Genomic DNA, 19,717 nt, shown 5'->3' with positions numbered 1-19,717 from the left:
GAAAAAGTCTAGAGCTTCTCTGTGTTTTTGTCTCTTTTGTATGTGGTTGATTGTTCATAAATCTTACGAGGAGTGTATCAGTTTCCTCTCGTGGGCTCTCACATTTCCTGTCACGAGACTCCAATCTCTCCGTCTCTGTCAAACAGGTGAGAAAAGGGAAGAATGATGGCACGACTCATTTTGTGCCTCAGCCCAGCCTGTCTCCTGGGATGCCCCATGCACATCATTTCTCCATACCAATAGTTTTGCCCCTGACCTCTGAGCTGAGGAGCTCCAGCTCAGAGGCGATGGACACAACACCTCTGCCTCGACAAGACACTTCACACACTTCTTCTCGTGTCGTGCACATTGATGTCAGCCTCTCCGGCAGCACGGAGGGCCTCAGCAGGTCAGTGAGTCCAGTGCATGTAAATTACAAGCGTGAACTTTGGCCAGAAAATGAACAACAATGTAATCAGCAATTTTCTTGCAATAAAAAAAGCTTTAAATGCAGTTTATCTATTTTTTAAAGCCTTTACTGTAAGTAAACTACGGACATTGCTGCATGCCATAATATAATTCCTGCTTTTTATATGAGAGTATTGTGCATAAATGTGAAATACGAGGGGCAACTCTGTCCGTGGTTAATAGGTTACTGCCACCCTTAGCACAGCTGATCTGCTGTCAGCCGAGGGTAAGGGTGAAGAATCAGAAGAGTCAGAAGAGTTTCTGACAGCATTCATGAACCTACAGTATAGCTTGGACCCTGTGTCAGTGTGCGTTTGGCATGCAAACAAACCTATTATAAGACGTTGAAATTGGAAACTCTCGGTGTCAGGTGTCCTCAGTCCTGGAATAGCAACATTGCAGCTGCGTCTGTTGTTGGGGTACTTACTGCTTCTGCTGAGGAAAACTAGCTTTTGCTGAAGATCATTATTGTCCTGAAAACAAGCAAATACTCATTGGCCGAGCATAATTTAAAATGAATTTTTTTACGGTTTGAGAAAAAATGGAAAAACTTCTTTTAGTGGGAAAAAAGCAATAAGTAAGTTCAGTTTGATATAGCAACATCAAAAGTAATCTCATTATATTTCATTGAAATTGAGCAGCTTCTTTTCGCAGTCAATTGGTGAAACTGAAGAGCCAAAAACCTTCAGCAGAACCAGACTGCCTCAACCAGTTGAAGTGAGACAACCTCAAAAAACAGGCAGTAACAGCAGATCAGAAACATGCTTCGGACCTAAGAAAACAGGCAGAAAAGTATAATGAGGGTAAAATATCAGCCTACCGCACAGAGGCACAAAGACACCATCATGTCTTGTGTGTGCTGCTGAAACATTTAGATGAAAATTGATGACACCGTTTTGGCTTTGACCACAACTTGTCAAACACACCAGTGACCTTCAGTGCAACATTAATCTGAGTTTAAAAATGTGTCAGCACCAGATCCATTAATACATAACATAATATCAAGTGTGGCATGTACACACTGTCACACACAATTAGCTGGAAATATGTTGTTTACGATCACAAAGTGCATAGAGCGCATTTTTTATCAACAATTTGCAGTTCTTTTTTTTTTATTTCTTATAGTTTTATTATTATTTTATTATTTGCCAATAATAATTGGTCCTAATTTCCAACAAAGTTATTCCATTAGCATTGCAAATGATAAAGCTCAGTATCTGAAAGAATATAAACCTTATTTTATCTTTTCTTATCCCCAAGGTAATGTGATTCCAGGTTATTTTGCATGGTCATCAGTTGCCTCAGATATATGCTGTCCATGAAGAGGCAAATCTAGTTCTTCCAAGGTGCTGAAGCTTTCCTCACCATGTCAGGGTACCAGTAAATCCTCAGGTGGATTCCCTCGCGCGCTAAAACCTTCTTTGCCAAGTCGTATTGGGTGACTGAGCTACATTCAGCATTTACGCCAATGTGCGTCAGCAGTCCAACCCCATAGACTTAAGCAGCAAGCGAAAAAAATACCTTGCTGCTTAAGTCTGATGTTCCTGTGTTTCAAATACACGGGCCTGACGTGGCCATCAAACAGGGTGTGTCAGGCACCAGGTAGTTCCTCGAGCACCTCCTCTTTTTTGCATTCTTCATAGGGGATGGAAATAAAGTTGCGTTGGTTAAGCACGTCGATCAAAGCTATCGCAGGCAGAGCTCAGACAGATGAATAGGAAAATTACAACAAACCGGATAACATTACAGTTGTTATTCCTGTTGTTGTTGTTATTCTAATCTAATATCTTGAAAGTGAAAAAAATGTTGATCTTTTTTAGGAATGTTAGGTCCGTGAACTTTTCAAACGTTTAAGGACAACGTAAAAGTCTCTTTAAAAATGACAGTTACACATAGACGTATAGCAGCTACGTGATCATTTTCCACAAGTGGAAATCTCTGTTTTCATATCTGAGGCTGCTCTCATGCCTTCTTGTCAGCTGCTCTCACTTTCCATGGATAAGTGTCAGACAAGTCTTGGTCAGCGTAGCGCAGCTCTTAAAGCAGGAATGCATGTTTTGTTGAGGTTTTATATTTCAATCCAAACTTTTTTTTTTACTCTTTATTTATCTATTAATTTTTTATTCCTCTCATTGCCTGTAGTGTTTACATGTTAAATTTGAGACAACACACACTAGTAATCAAATCATTCTCAGGATTTCTATTTAATGGCTCCACCAGTAGATCTTTTTCTCCCCTCCACTTCTTGACTTTTGCACTGTTCAGAATCACCATGTATCAAATAAATCAATGCCTTGATTCTGTTTGCCACTCTGCAACTTTTCCCTGAAATATAGGACACCAGCCTCATTCACCACCTCGGCTTCACCAACCAGCATAGCAATGTCATGTGAACTTATTACACTCTTACGATTGCATACTTTCACACAGGGGATGCATACTGTCTTTTTAGTAGAGGTGCCTTGGTTCCCTGAATCTTGTGATGTAACCTTTGAGTTTCTTAGAAACCCATTTGAAATAGGTGGGAGTGGGGAAAATTGCAGTGTGGTGTGAATGCGGGTTCCCTGTGGATATAAATGCATTGTTGGCCACCAGTCAGAAAGGTTTAAAGTTTGACAGCAGGCACAGTATTTACAGTAGGATCCTGCCGACTGGATCAAACTGGTTTTCGTAGAAATGCAATCTTTGTATTGTGCCCGTTTTTAAAAAAATCTTCTTTGAGACAGTGGCCTTGGCTGGTCCTAAGATTTGATTTTTGTCAAGATTCGTAGTCTTTCAGCTCATAGGATTCCTATCATTTGTGAAGCAGCCTGATTCTTTTTTGGATGATGGTTCCAGACAAGGACAGTTTTAACCACGGCACAGTTTGTGCTTTGAGGGAGGGATTTTTACAGTCTTATTTTAGTATAGCGGCAGAGAGTTTGGATAAATTAAGACAGGGCAGGGTGGAGGGAGAAGTCACTGTTACAATCTTTGAAAACGTAAAAAAAAAGTGGAGCTTGTCCATATCGACCAACTTGTCAGTGGCTGTTTTCCCTTTTTCCTGGACGGATCAGGCCTGTTCTGAACATGCCCACAAAGCTTCTTGTTATCCCTTCAGTAAGGTAATGGGTAAGCAGGATTTCCGCTTTTGTAATTCACACTAGCAGCCACAGCACACATTATTTTAATAAGCTTGCCAGACTGTGTAATACTAGTTAAGTACATGGGTGTGTTTATGTGTGTGCTTTTGTTTGGGGAGGGAGTGAGAAGGCCAGGAGGACCAAGGCTCTAAAAGAATGTGGAGGGGTTTGCGTGATGACCTACACTAAAAACCTGCATTTTTCCACACACTGTGTTATTCGAGAAGACTTTTGGAGCACACTGAACTTTGGCCCATTTTGATTTCTGCCTGACTTGAAACCTAGATCCTCTGTTTTGAACATGTTGAGGTGTTGCTCAGATGGCTAAACTCAGAGGTTAACTCCCCCCCGTCAACACACCTGCCTCTTACAGTAATCCGCATGAAGGTACATCACGTAGCAAAACACCCCAGAGTACCACAACAGTCGGTCTTAGTCTACAATAACAACTTCTTTCCTCTTAATTTTAGCACATCTGAAAATCAACATGTTTACAACCCACCACGTTATGGATTTGTTTTCGGTTTGCTGTGATTTATGCCACATTCATCTAATATTAAACAGAACCAGTGAAACTGAATATTTACACCCAACCGAAATTTTGGCTCCTGCTGCTACATACATAAAGTAACTTGTAGCAAAATCCATTGTCACAGACATATCGCATATAAAGAGCTCAGTGTATAATGTGTAGAACTACATTAGCTAACTATTTTATGTGCATCGAGGAAGGAAACTGGTGTATTTTTAGCGTTGTTGCTCAAAGATAATATTAAAGATGATGCTGATTATTTTTTCTGTCAATTGCCTAATAAGCTGTTCAGCTAATAGCTGGTGAGTGATATTTTCTGCAGATGTGTCTTCAGGCATTTAGTGACAAAGTGTAGGTTTGGAGAATGAATTAAAGGCCTCCATTTAAACCTTTAGATGAGATAATGAGATGGTATGGGGAATTTCCTTTTAATTGTTTCCATATTTCAGAAAGATACAACAAATCTCTTCCAATACAGACCTGCATTTTTCAGTCAGTTTTACTGGAAAATGGCATCTATCCTTTAAATAAATAAACTCATATGGAATCAGCCTTACTGCGATCCTTCATGAAATATTTGACATACTCTGTCAGCATTTCCCTTTCTATTTTAACTTTAGAAATGGTCTGCTTAAGCAAACAAGACAGGGAGATTATGAAATTTTCAGACTCTGAGAGCCAGGATATGAAAATGTTAGGCAACTTTAACACTCAGGGCCAGCACTGAGTTCCTCATTTTGTTGCATAATGTCATCATGTGTTGCTGGCGTACATGTATTGGCAGCAGCTTGCCTATATTCTAGAGCAGCACTCATTTCTCTGTTGGTTCAGTGTAATAACCAAAGACAGGTTACACAAAGGCCATGATCTGTAGCACTGCGTGGCTATTATTCTGCCAACAAAGCCAGCCCCATCCGCCTATTTTCAGCCCCAGTAATATGTAGTGTAGTGAGGGCGTGTGCTCTGCTTTTATCTAATTTCACTCCACTTATACTTTTTATGCCATTTCACTACAGCTAAGTTCTGCCAGCTAATTGAGTTTTCCTTTTCTTGTCTTTCAGCTCCCAAGATGAAGAAAGGCCAATGTCTCCTTTCTACATGAGGTGGGGCTTCTGTCTGTGTGTTATAAAGCTGGCAGAGCTGGATGAGAGTGTGTTGTTTTGGTTTGGCTGTGTGGGGGAGGTGGCCGCATGCTGCCTCGGTGCATTATCATTATCAACAATGGAACCAGCGGTTAGAGAGAAAGCAGGACAGCATGCACGTGCAACAGTTGGTATAACGCTGTTTTTTTCTTTTTTTTTAATGGTGGTGGAGACAGCCGCAGCACATGTTTAAGACATACCACCTATTCAAATGGCACATCATGATGAAGAGACTTTTTGTTTCAAGGGGGTGTTTTAAGCGATTATGATTATTGTTCAGTGATTAAAAGATTAATTTCTACACCCCAGCTTAAACAGTTTGCAAACGTTGACTGAAAGAGAATAATTGATATTTGAGCATTTCAACTCTTTTCAAGCAACATGAGTGAAATGAAGGTCAAGGATTTCAGTTCAAGCATGTCTTGAGATGATTTGCATCTTCTTCAATTAAGTGTCTTTGGAATGCTTATGGTTGGTCAAACAAGATCAGACTTTTCAGGATATTTTCAAGAGTTAAACAACCATTCGAAAGATGAAAAAATGGATACTAAATCAATAAAGAAGGTGATCTTTTCCCCACACACAGTACTAAATGAATACAATGACAACCTATTTGTCTAAATTCAACTTAGTGTTTTTTCATCTGTAGGACCAGCCCACGATAACGACTGATTATAAATGAACTAATTTTACTGCCTGTTGAGCTGAAGCCATGAAAATACTTGTCCAGTCAGTGCTTACAGCTGCTCCTTTAATTAAGCATTTAGACTTGGCACATTTTTCCTCGACAGTTGTTTACCCATATGTCCTTAGAGCTGATAGCGCCCCGAGACTTTTTGTGTGTGGCATTTATTTGACCCTTTCCTAACAACTTGATAGATGAAACATGACAGAAGCTTCACAGGATAATGGAAGGAATAAAAAAAATCACAGGCACACAGAGATGTTGCTAAAATAACTCAGCGCAAACTGATTTAATCCAAAAGAAATTTAAAGAAGTCCAAAGGTCAGGCTTTGGCAGTAAAACTTTTTATTGTCATGTTTATTGCAAGACTGATTAAATCTTGCTAATCAACAATCACAGGTTTACCTGGACAGGTAACAATATACCTGTTGAACTGAGCACTAATACAGATGATGTAAGAGATTGGCAGTTTTGCAGAACTGTGGCATCAGTTATCCCTGATGTAAATAGGAAAAAAATACAACCTTGTTCTAACAAGGAGCCTTTGTCCCGTCTCGCTAATGGTACATCGATCCAAGTCCCAGACATGCGGTCGGCATAGAGCAAGCTATGTGGAGTATCTTCTGTGTACAATACTCAAATACAAGACATTTTACTTCAGTGTAGGATACAAACTATTTTTAAAGAATTACTAAATCTCTGCACTCAACATCCTTACTCTGTGCAATTTATGTAACACAATCTTGAACAATTATTCGCATTGTGCAATTTATATTATCGTTCTAAAAATGTTCTGCTATAATTCATTATGTACGAGCACAGGCATGTATTAATTATTGTATACAGTACATTTACAGTAGGCCAACCATGTTTTCCTTTTGCACCTGTTTTGCACCACAAAGGTTCATATTTGTGGGATGTCTTTTACTCAAAATATATGCCACATGAGAACGTATCCTGAGGCTGAGAACCTATTGCATGCTGTTGCCTACTATGTATTTTAGAGTAACAAATATTAAATAATATTTTAGAAATGACTGATAACGGTCACTCTCCTTGCTCACATTCAACTGCATGGCCTAATATGTATCATATCCGCTTTCTCTCGCTCGAGTCCACTTGTAGTCCTTCACATTCACAAACTCTTGGGCTGCATGTTAGCTTAACATTAGCCCAGTCAAAGTGGATCATAGACCAATATTATTAGGATTCTTTTGCTTTGTGGGTATTGACCAAAGGTTCTAGCTAATATCTGACTGTGGTGTAATACTGGATTACCTGAGCGGAAGTCCTTGGTGCAGTGCTGGGGATTTAACGTGTATAAGCCTCCACTGTGGTTGCTTTGGAGTCGTTTCCTCCAAAGCAAATCCGGTTGATTTTAAAACACCAACACAGGTGCAAACACCAGCATATGATTTGTTTTTTGATTTTATTTGCAAAGCAGTTTTGTCAGTGAAAAGCGCCGGAGAGAAGCAATTAAAGTAAGCAATCCTTAAGCTTTTGCAAAACAAAGACTTGCATTGCTGGCCTTTTAAACTAAATCAGCACTGCGAAAATAGCACAGCTCTGAAATTAAAATGCCAGACGTGTCATTTTATAACAGACTTTACTGCAAAAGCTCAGCAAATCTTACAGACACCATTAAAGCTGGAAAGACAAAAGAAGCCAATTTGACATTGGCCATTCAAGGCTATTCAGTTGCCTTAAGATGAATTCAGAAATAACATTTTGACACTGTTAAGAAGCGTTATTCATCTAAAGGGAATGTTTAGGTTTAGATTTAAGGAAATAATTAGTGTTTTTACCAAGATATTGAAGATCGATACCTGTTTCATATGAACACGTTAAACAGGATGTTACAACCAGGGACCAGATCCAAGGAAATTATTCCACCAGGCAAAGAAAAAGGTGCTGTCTCTGGTAAAACCACATATGTGGATGTAACTAAATTTGGAAGGAGCCAAGACAGCCGTGAAGATGAAGTACTAATTTTATACAGTGATGATAAAAATTACTCATTTATATTAGCTCATTTATATTCTGGTGGTATATTCTTGTTGTGTTTCTGCAGCAGTGACTCATCCTTCTTGCCAAAGGTCTTTTTGTCAATAGATCATGAGTCACACTGTCTCTTTTCCACACTGGGCAACGATCCCATCTCATGCCACACTTGTTTCACACTGTTGCATCTTTAGTTAAAACTAAGTCAGTGGAAAAAAGACTATCTTTGGTCTGTGAGGTCTGATCCTTTACCAAACTGCAACACGTTTTCTATCCCGAGTTGACCTGAAGAATATTTGAGGTGCTGACAGCCGTAGCAAGATATTTAATTACTTGTAATTTCTGCCTTGACATTTGTAGGCTGTTACACTCAGCTGTTTATTTCATCAGCAGCTTAGAAGCAGGTGTTATGCTCACGGATCGTTCTTTTAAGATGTCATGAAAATAAACTCGAGTACAGTAAATAACTTAAGGAGTTTTTGTAAGACTTCACTCACAAATCAAGGTTTTTATGCAAAATATGAAAGATTTGGTGCAAATCTTCTGTTTGCTGTCAAAAAACGTGAGAAGTTTGAATTGTTAGCAGCTTCCAATATACACGGTCAAATAACCAGGTTTGAGGAGAAATCCTAAGGTCACATGATGATGAAAATAAGAAAGATGCTGTCTGTATTGTCTCGGCACTTCTCTAAATCTTGCCTCTTTCTCATGAACACATTTGACACTAAAACATAAACCAGGGACGATGAGTACACATGCAATATCCAATGCACATGATGAGTTTATGCCGCAGGCACTCGTTGGCATCAAGATCAAAGGGTTAAACGAACATTCGTGAGCCATTAATTCTTTCTCTGTTTTTTTAAACCTCTGACATTCAGAGCAAGGTCTATTTTGAGGTGGCTGACCAATATTTTTCCTGCAGCTCAGTCTGCGCCCTCTGGAGCAAGTTCCACTCTTCTGTCTACTTCTTTACTTTTAAATTCTTTTCTTTTAAATTGCTATGTTGCTCGTGTAAAAAAAATAAAATAAAAAATAGATTAGCAACAGTCATGGCCTCAGGTGTGAAAAGTCATAAAAACCTCACATGCCTTCTTTTAATCGGTTCAAAGTGCTCCCTTACAGCTTTGTTAATGCCAACACAAATCATCTATCAGAGCTTTAACTTGAGTCACCTTCACATTCCCTCCATGTTTATCTCTTTCTTTATCGGTGCTCTTGACATGGTCCACTGCCAAGCCGTGCTGTCAGTGTCAACACTGTTGTTTATGGAAGATGTTTTATCCATACATATATTTGTTGGGAGAACTGTTTTCCATGTAAAGTTGGTGTGAAGTCAATGATTCAGTTATGGCTATAAGACCTGTCTAAAGCTCGACTTTTTTTTGTTGCCTTAGTGTGTGAAATAAATAACAAGTTTGAGGTGATAGATTTAGATCAATTTCCGTGATGAAGCCAGCAGAATATAAAAATGTAAAAAATCATCAAAGTATTGAAAGACAAAAGTCAAAATGTCCAGATTTTAGGCTATAAAGCCATCAAATCAAAATTGCTTTAGGAAATAGAAGAATCGATACATTTGAAACCAGGGAATATTTGACTTTTTCTCAGGTGTTTCACTGATTTAATGTAACAAGAAAAAAAGGTCCATTTCAACCTATAAGAGTCTCCCAGTAGCTTGTTTTGATTAGTTAAGTCCAAAACCCAAATGTATTGAAAATATCAAGAATAAAAACAGATCATAAAACTGTATCTAATGTATCAGTTCGTCTTTTCTTGATTATCTGTTTTATCTGGACATTCAACTACAGCTCCTCTACTAGTGGAGGCTGTTCTATTGTAACTGAAAATAAAAGGTGTTTATTTGTCTCATTTAGCTTAGAAAAAGGTGAAGAAAATCTCAGAAATATTTGTTCATTTGTGACGTCATATGCCCATTTATTTTAGGTGATATCATTGATCTGTATAAAGGTCTATGATTATAAACTCTGGTAGTCACAGAGGCCAGCCACGTTGCTCTCATAGGACCCACTTAAGCTGTGATCACAGCTGAGGTTAATACTCAGCCATGCACGTAGATGCCCTGATCACGCAGGCCCAGAACTTGAGCCCTAAGGGATTTTCAGTGTTGCTCAGTGACCTGTTGTGACTACTTGTTTCTGTAGCATTAACCCTCCCCTCTTGTTTTCCTTCCAGTAACCACCTCTCCCCTGTCCGCTGCAGACCAGATGTGGTAAAGTATGTGGACTTTTGTAACATAAAATGTAGTGTAATGTCCCTTTTGTCAATTATGAAAGTGGACTGTTTTAATAAGAATTACAGCTCATATAAAACTATGGCACATAAGTTGGTAAATTTCCTAATCTACTCATTTTCTCCCTTCATTCGTTGAAGTTTTCTGGACCAGACCATACACTCAGCAGTGGAGAAGCACATCTTTGACGTAAACCCTTTAGCAGATCAACATTCAGAGAATTGTACCACATATCCTTCAAGCCCCAGGGTGACGCCAACTGCACGGCAGAGACACCGGCTTCAGAGGGAACAACAGGGGGAGGGCCTGAGACACAGAGAAAGAAACAGGTACAGTCTGTCAGGCAGCTTCAGCTGGCAGTTGATGGTAACAGAATATATAGTGACAAAACTGAAGTACAGTAATGAATATTGCTTTATTTTCTTACTCCGAATAGTTTGTAATTATTTCAGAGCAAGGGAGAGCTTTCTCCTGGGGGAAGTGACTTTCTGAGAATGAGAGTATTTGGCCAAAGTGTCTCATGATTGGTCAAAATCCTGGAGGCTTGCCGGGGGGGTGGGGGGGTGGGGGGGGTGGGTGGGGGGGGGGGGGGGGGATGGGGAAGAGTCTCGTGATGGTGACTCGTGAACATGGACAAGTCTTGTTAATGGTCAGTAAGCTACGACAACTAAGAAACAAACTAACCAAAAAATCCTCTGTCAAACATTTTAGCTTTTCAAATATGTTGTTTACTGTTGCAAAATTGCAATTTTTTTTTTCATTATACACAATATGTGAAGTGCATGGGGGTGGTAAACGTAAACTACAGTTGCTTCTCTGAGTAACTTTGTTTTCTGAGCAGTTGTTGAAGCTACAAATGGATACTTTTGGCAGCACCCTGAACAAATGTATTAAGACAAAGTAGCATCAGCCCCCACAGACATTAGAAACAGTGTCACTCACCTCTTGAGGTTCAAACTCAGCTTCAGTCTCCCTTCAAAGCCAGTGTTGTACTGACTCTTGCTCATAAGACAGTTGCCAATCAGTTGAAGTGTAGCAAGCAAATCCTCCGCTCTTTCAAGTGGTCGCAGTGGATAACACGTGCGCTCTAGCTGGGGCGCACTGCCTGCAGAATTTGACCACACAAGGAAATCCAGGAGCTAAAACGTGAAAGCCGCCAGGTTGGTGAAAAAAAAGTCTTGTGAGCGAGAGTTTGAGACTACTGGATAAAGCAAGTGTCCTCTGCGAAGAAATACTAAAACATGTGCATACCTTTAAGGTGATAATACATTATTTTACCTCTGCAGATGAGCCAGAAAACATGCAAAAGCATGCCATGGGCACTTTAAAAAGAATATTTATCAAGTGTGCTCTACATACAGAAACTGTAGTATGTAGAGCATATAGTATTCATATCCATTCAGCTTATTTATATAGCGCCAAATTACAAAAAATGTCACCTCAAGGCACCTCAATGCCATTGCTATAGTAGGAAAACATCAAAGTGTCATTTGTTTCTTTTATTACTCGGAACCTTTTTACTTGTTCATATGCAGAACAAAAACAACTAGTTACTTATAATAACATGTATTAGTCAGTGTGTAAATAGTACAGTCTCACCTCAAAGGAAACTCGGAGGGAATATGTGATTTTTTTCTTTTTTAATTTTTCTTTTTTTTATACATGTCAAGAAATAAAAATCTATCAAAGATATAATGCGGAGGATTGTTCTTCTTTGGATGTAGGTTGAAACTTTCTTGTGCCGATCTTTATCTGTCAGCTACAGGCAAAAATTGATTTTGTACATCTAGTTATATCAATAATGAAGCCTGACCTTAGTGTGCTTCTGAAATAATACTTCCAGTTGGGTTTTGGTTACAGCAACCATTTGTAAGCTTTACTTGTGCATGGCAAGCTTGCCCACTGAGACATTTGGAGGTGTTACAGTCATAACAACTGGAGTCACCCCAGTTAGAAACTAATCCTTGTTGAGCTGGTGGAGAGATCACTGACAGTGTCTTATTCCACAGAAATCAGAAAATATCAATAAGAGCGTGGGCATTCAATTGACTGTAAATAGAATTAGCACAAAAGGTAAACAGCTCATTGTCTGCTTGAGAAAGTATAAGTAGCCTTGGCATTTGGTTTCCTGGAGCATTTCATCCAATGTCGAGCTGATAAATGCACAGACCAAAGAAATCCGGAAGAGTCAGCTGGAAGGCAGATGTATAATTTCTTCCCCCTTGCTTTATTCATCTGAAAACAGAGCTGCAGACAACAAAAAAGACACCATCCCGTCGAGCGGTGGCAGCAGTTCAGGCAGCGTGGGGGAGGACACGGGCAGCAGTGTGGACTCACAGGGAGGTCAGAGTGGTTACACTGAGCGAGCCCCCAAACCCAGGAAGTCAAAACACAACTCGACTTCAGTGCAGCTCACTGAAAAGCAGGCCGCCCACACAGTGAGTCAGAATGCCTTTTTTCCCTCTTTCATCTTCTATCTTCTATCATTCTCCCCTGCTCTGTATTTTTGTTTTTGTTTTGCTCTTTTTCTTCTTCTCTTCTCTCACCGTGATCTCATCTGCAGATCAGTAGATAACCTATTGAAATCTGATTGTATTATTTAACTTGTCTCACTATGTATGAGACTCTATATGGTAGTAAATTCTGATATCACTCTTTATATTGACTCAATGTTGTAGAAATTTAGTTTTATTTTGTTACCGGTTTCAAGCAGTGGTTGGCACACTTCTTGACATATTCACTGACATTCTCTAATAATACACCAGTGATAATGAAACATTAATCTCAACTCCCTGCCATCCTTGTTACTGAGTCACTGTGAATAACAGCCAGTCGCAGTTAACACGAAGCGCTAAATGGAGGTAAGCTGGACAGAAGCTGACAGAAAGCTCTTTGGCAACATAATGGTTCCCTGTCCTTCTACAACAGCTTTTTTTTTTTATGCAGCGTATTGTGCTAATTGTTACTTTCTTTTTCTCCAGAACTAGTCCAGCTATAAAGTCAAGTTCTCAGTATGCAATTAGCTGCAGCTTTTTTTTCACTTGAGATAAAGCAGAAAAGGAACTTGTCCTATTAACTGTTGAATATGGGAGAACTCAAGGAGGCCGTAGTGTTTCAAGCTTTCTCATTTGTCGTAGAGAAATTGGTCAGATATGGTAAAGTATCAAAGATGTTTTTTCTTTTTCTTTTAAGCTTTAATGGGAAGTACCATTTGTTTTACTTGTTAACTTTATGTATTTTTATCTAAACCCAACATAATGTGTACAGAAGGTGCTTTGTCTAAGGTTAAACTCTTTTCCCTGGCCTTCCACTCGCTGAAATGGAGTTTACCTTGGCTTGCTACTTTTATTGTTACTGTTATTGTTTTTTATTGCTAATTTTATCTCAAAATTTTATTTTATCTGTGATGAAATTATTCTTATTGCTATTTTATTGCTGACTCTCTCAATATGTGATGCAGTTGCTATTGTGAAGCACTTTGGTCAGCTGAGGTTGTTTTAATGTGCTATATAAATCAATTTTGAATTGAATTGAATTGAAAGGTTGGACATGTGTTAACATACAGTACCATAATAGAAGGTTATTATTTTTGATGTTACATAGGCTCTGGCAGTTGTTGTTTTTTTTTTTTTAAGTTGGTACTGTACATTTAAAGCTCCTTTTTCAAGTGCAAACTAAATCACATTTCTGTACTGGGATGAAGCACATGAGTAGTGGTGTTAATGTTGCCATGTTTTTAAGTTTTTTCTTTTAAAACTGGTATTTCATGGTTTGAAACCATGAATCGGCCAATCTGCTTTTTCAAATCTCCCTGGACTTCGCAAAACTTCTCCATATCATGTACTTTTTTAAAGAAAAAAGGCATTTAACGACCTCATTTAACGGTCAGAGGTGGTCGGCTGGTCTCCATCAGCTTTCAACCTCGAGAGGAACTCTTTAAAACTGTGCGCTTATTTTCAAAATATTCTGATCGGGTCTCAATTCAACGGCGATTTTGCAAGTTTCTGCAAACCATCTACTTGGTGTTTCAGTTTCAAACGTGATGGTTAAGAAGCGTGTTTTCGAATTTGGATTGCCTCACTCAGAGAGAGTCTGAAACAATAAACTGATGGAGCTCAGGTCCAATACTTTCTGTTTCACAGCATGAGGTAAAGTCCCCTACCTGAAAAGAGCATTCTGGAGTAGATGCCATAACACACATTTATCCCTGCTTCACCGAGGGGGTTCGGTCAAGCTCAGAGCTGGGGATGAGGTCACACTTTGAATCCCTGTCTGTTAGATTATTATACCATTACATATCAAGTAGTATGTCAGATTTCAGATGAGAGATAGATCGGCATGTTGTTTTTTATGACAGGGATTTTTTGGAAGACTGTGCTCTTTTCCAAACACCTATCCTACATTGAATTCCCAGATGGTTCTACATAACAAACCATCTGGCGGATCACCTTAACGCTGCTTTGTGAAGACACTGATTTATGTTATTATCACTTCAGGGTGATGAACGCATACTTGATAACTGAGTTATTTCAGAAAAAAAAACTCACTCCCTCTGGGTTAGCGTCTTCCGTTTCTGAAGTTAAGTCTAAATAGTATTACAATAGAGGTATTTAACATTGGTATATAAAATCATTTTTTGTTTCCCCCTAAATGCATTAGAGGAGAATCTAAATGACCATTTGTGCAGTTTTTAAACAGTTTTATTAAGGCAAACTGCTGCACAGCTTCTTGTGTTTTAGAGCATCTGACATTTGAGAAGGTCAGCCTCTTGTTCAGCAAGGAAAGCATTTGTATGTAGACACCTAATTTCATGTCCTTCAAAGTTGGGTATTGACATTAACTATTTTTGTATTGACAGAAAATGCAGGTATGACATTAATACATAAAAAAGTAAATCACTTGGTCAAAAAATGAATGGGATTAACAACTTTGCTGATTGATTTATTGTCAGATTCCTAAGTTAGTTTTATATAATATACAAAATATTCCCCATTTCAAATGTAATTTCCGACTGTTTTCTCAAATCCTAAAATGATAGTAGGTATATAGTTCATGAAAATGTTTATTCCTCTCAAAGTTATGAAAAACTGCTTCAGAAAAGAAGCACAACTCAGCTTGCTCATCTATCCAGTGTCGACAGATAACTATTTTAGCAGCTATCTGTCATCTGCCCATGAAGCTGCACTAATTCCCAGCAACAATTTTGTCATCAATCCGTTCTATACATGGAGCTGTGAAAGTGGTCAAACTCAAAACGAGGACATGATGTGAAGAATGAAGCTGAAACAGATAGCCGCGGTTACATGATCACTGCTCACCAATCTTGCGGCACAACTGTTTATAATCAAGTCTGACTGTTGTTCACACTTGGCTTTCAAACAGTGTTCGCTAATATTAAATTGAACTGCAAGCCATGCTGTCGTACTGACTTACTGATGGAAACAGATTTGTTAAGCATACGATCTCACTCAAGGAACACAACTTGAGACGGTCGGATGGTTTTTATTTTTTTCTCCTGCGTGCCAACCTCTTATGTAACAGTACAGGTGACACATGATAACAGCAAAGATTTGAGCATGGACGGGATTTCTGCGTGTTGGTGTGAACAGCTGTCTCTGAGCACTTAAGCTCTTTAGGTCAAGAGACAGCTAATCAGGAGCCAGAGGCTTCCTGGATTATTTATTGGTGTTGATGGGAAAACAACATGGCTTATTTTTTTTCTTTGAGTTGACCGTTTTCTCATTTTCTTTGTTCATCAGGTGAAAGATATACTGGTTGTTTGAGGAAATTTTATTGCAGATGATAACTGATAAACACGCTAGCTTGTATTACTGATGTACGAATGAAGCTCAAAGTACAATCCTTGCTCTGTACTGGCTTGAACTCTAAAGGATGCCTAATGATATATTTCAGGAAGAATTGTAAGACACTTTAAAATGCACTGAGATGAACTTTGTCTTTCATATCTTTCGGGGCCACCCTTTAAAACTCGGTCTTTCTTGCTGATGTGATTGGTAAAATAAGCCAGAATGTGAACTTATCTATTTCTATTTGACAACTGCCTCCAGTGATCAGGGACAGTATTAAAGACAGGTTCTCCTACACAGCAAGTTGATTTATAATTGCTAATATGATAAGAATTGTCTTTGTCAGGCATTATATTCAGCAACTTGCTCTGAGCAAACACTGTCAAAATTGCTAACACAATACAAGGGGCTGTTATCCAAAGCAACATTTAGAATAAACACAGGGAAAAAGGTGGTGGAAAGGACGGACCCATCAAATAACAATTCTTATTTCTTAACATGTGTACAGTTTGCTCCATTTTAGCAAAAACAAAATATATATATCCGAAGACATTGTTATCAGAATCAATAAAATTTTAAATGTGTGTCTTTTTTACAGTTCAGAGAATGTCTTGGTGAAACACGGGGTGAAAACCACATGGATGCACTTCATAAAGGGTAAAATCCAACAAATCTTTTCTTCTTTCTTTTCTTATAGACACTCGAGTTGTTCCACCTGTAAATCAAGCAACTGCTTTACATTGATAACCTTCTGGCTGCCATGTCAGTTATCTCAGCAGACCTGGTTGACATGCTCTGGTATTCATACACTTTATCTGATAAGAACAAGCGGCACAGATATACAGTATGTTTGGATATATATACATGAATGTATGTATTTACTGTGTTGGGTTTTCTGAAGTTTTTAACTGTAAGATAAAGTGCACTGAGCTTTTAGATTCACAAGCTGATGTTAAAGCTTTTTTCTGTTGGACTTTACAGGAATGACGTTTCAAGAAAAGATGGTCTTGGATCTGCTTCTCAGGTAGGTTCAGTTTCATGTCTCCTTAGTAATGAAGGTGGTAATGAGAGGAGGAGGAAATAATGAAGTAGTATGGAACAGGTGAGAAGGTGGGTTCATAGAAACAGGGAGGAGGGAAAGGGATGGATGTTACTGCAGATAAGATAAGATAAGATAAGATTCGCCTTTTATTGTCTCTTCAGGAGAGAAATTTTGCGTGGGCATGAGAAGGTGTGATTTACAATGAACGAACAAGACTTAGACACGACTTAGGTACCACAGAGGGAACACACAAAAAACATACAATATATGCTAAAGAAGGAAACATGTAAACATAGATACACTGTAGCCTAGTTTGCCTACAGCCATAGCCCCCGCAGCAGACAACCATTTAGTGCACACAACCCTCCCTCTTGATCCTATCATCCCATCATCAGTAATTCTACCCCATTTGGACATCCATTGCACATACCTCCTAAATGTATTAAAAAAAATAAAATTAAAAATAATAAAAATAATAATAGTAATAATAATAATAATAATATTAATTATACATATGATGCTAAAATAAAAATACAACCCCCCCCACACACACACGCACATAAAAACACTACCTAAGATTATAATAAAGAACCTGACACATGCACCCCCCACCCCCACCACCACACACACACACACACACACACACACACACACACACACAACCATTAAGACATATTATTTAGTAGCCTAATTGACCAAGGGACCATTGAAAATTTGAACCTATTCGTTTTACATTTCGGCACCCTGTGTCTTCTTCCTGAGGGCAGTGTCTCATATTCACCATGCAAAATATGTTCACCATCCACTAAGATTTTCAGACTCTGCCTTTTCACTGTTTCATCAAATAACGCTTGCAAAGATGTGGGAGTGGGCATGCCCATTATTTTCCCCGCTCTCTTGATGAGAGTTTGGAGTTCACCTTTCAATTTAATAGACAGGTTCCCAAACCATACAATAATCCCATATCTAATAATGGATTCAATGGAAGCCCTGTAAAAGGCCAACATTATTTCTTTCTCAATGCCAAACACTCTCAGCCTCCTCAAAAAATGTAGACGCTGGCTGATTCTTGCATTTAAAAATTCAATATGCTGGCCCCATTTTAATTGGGAATCAAATACCACACCTAAGTATTTGTATGTGGAGAGGGGTGCAGGGGTGGGTGGGAGAGTGGCTGCGTTTGAAATGAAAGGACAGAGAATAGGATGAAAGGCAGGCAGCAACTCCATGACCTGACCTTTGTCTCAGGAGGTGGCTTTGGAGGAGAAGGGGCAGCTCAACAGTCTTAGGACTGTTTTTAGGAATTTAGGAATAAAAATCAGGATGGAGGGTTTTCCTGAACTAAAACTCAGGCACAAGGAATCGAGCCAGCTTCTCCATCTGCTCACCTTCAGTTTTAATCTGGACCAGAACCCCCAAACTGAGCCGTGCAGGGCTGAACCAATATGGTGAATCTTTTCCAAAGCGGAGCAGATGGGTTTCGGTAGCAGGTCAGGCTGCAGCTCTGCCTCCACACCCACATTACGCCAGCGAGTGGCCATCTGGAGCCGGCATGTCGCCGATCTCTGAGTGGAGGCTGGTGTAGCAGCCTCCCAGCTGGTCATAAATACTGGGTTTGCAACTTGAGCATGACAGACATTTGTCACCATCAGGCTGGCTTTTTCTTCCTCTGTAAATTTGATTATTTAACTTGCAGATCCTGCCTATATGTTGGCCTCATGCACTGCAGTTTTCAGATGTTGCAGGGTATCATTCAATATCAGTTTATCTGTCTTATAAATTCAAAGTGTTTTGCTGGCCTTGAGGAAATCCTGAGGCCTGCACTTATTATTTTGATTTTGCTAGTTTTCTCTGCTTTATCTTTTCAAACATTGCTCATTAATTGGGGGTTTACATAGTCATTTGCACAATTAGACACTGTTGCACCCCAGGAAGCTTCCATTGGCATTTTTTTACTGCTTCTAAATTGTCACTCGCAAAATAATTAACAGATTATTCCAGGTAATTACCTCTGAAAAAGAGCTTGTTCATTTGTATGCTAACAAGATACTCGGAAAGTTATGGATTTTTTTCAGCTATGAAATTAAATCAAAATGAAAAAATACTTTATTGATCCCAAAAGGACAATACTGTTGTTGCAGCAGTTTTTTTCCAACAGTCATGATAAGCTAAACAGCAGGTTTGCAGTTACTTGTTGTTAACTGCTCTCAATACTTGTTGCTTAGAAAGGATTTCAGAACAAAGACCTCCTCTGTTTTCACACCTCCAGCTCACACAGTATTGATCCTCAAGCACACAAACATCCACGGTGGGCCTGTGTATTGTGTGTCTCAGTATGACAGCCTGTGTAAATTGATACCCCTTCGTCAAAACATGTTGCAACGCTGGAAAACCGATAATGGGAAGTCAAAGCTTCATTTTTTTCACCAGCTCACGTGCAAACCTCGAATTGGCTGTCAACATTTAAAAAAAACAAAAAACAAAAAAAAGCCATACTTTAAATGGATCTCATCCACCGGCGTGTTTCGCACAATTACAATTATGACACAACGGCACACTTGTCAAGTTCATAAAAGTTTTCATGGCAACATGACATGTGGTTAAAGCGTCTGCATTACCTCGCTTGAGGAACTGTGGGAATTAGTTTAAATGGAAAATGTACAATATTCACAGTCCCTCCGTCTC

The 19,717-nt window shown here is 39.0% G+C and overlaps 1 protein-coding gene across 5 annotated transcripts in view; it reads left to right on the top strand.

Moving 5' to 3' along the window:
- Nucleotides 1-19,717, top strand: part of fam13a (family with sequence similarity 13 member A) — a 53,221-nt gene that overhangs the window by 20,674 nt on the left and 12,830 nt on the right. For all 5 annotated transcript variants that reach the window (XM_075463113.1, XM_075463114.1, XM_075463112.1 and 2 more), the window contains 7 exons: nucleotides 147-388; nucleotides 5,163-5,204; nucleotides 10,126-10,167; nucleotides 10,324-10,512; nucleotides 12,429-12,621; nucleotides 16,589-16,647; nucleotides 16,972-17,014. In XM_075463113.1, the coding sequence (XP_075319228.1) occupies nucleotides 147-388; nucleotides 5,163-5,204; nucleotides 10,126-10,167; nucleotides 10,324-10,512; nucleotides 12,429-12,621; nucleotides 16,589-16,647; nucleotides 16,972-17,014 (810 nt within the window). The remainder of the gene's footprint in view (nucleotides 1-146; nucleotides 389-5,162; nucleotides 5,205-10,125; nucleotides 10,168-10,323; nucleotides 10,513-12,428; nucleotides 12,622-16,588; nucleotides 16,648-16,971; nucleotides 17,015-19,717) is intronic.

Source organism: Odontesthes bonariensis, chromosome 4 (assembly GCF_027942865.1).
Source record: "Odontesthes bonariensis isolate fOdoBon6 chromosome 4, fOdoBon6.hap1, whole genome shotgun sequence".
Classification (NCBI taxonomy): Eukaryota; Metazoa; Chordata; class Actinopteri; order Atheriniformes; family Atherinopsidae; genus Odontesthes; species Odontesthes bonariensis.
The sequence above is the reverse complement of the archived record's forward strand: the minus strand, read 5'-3'. Positions and strand labels throughout refer to the sequence as shown.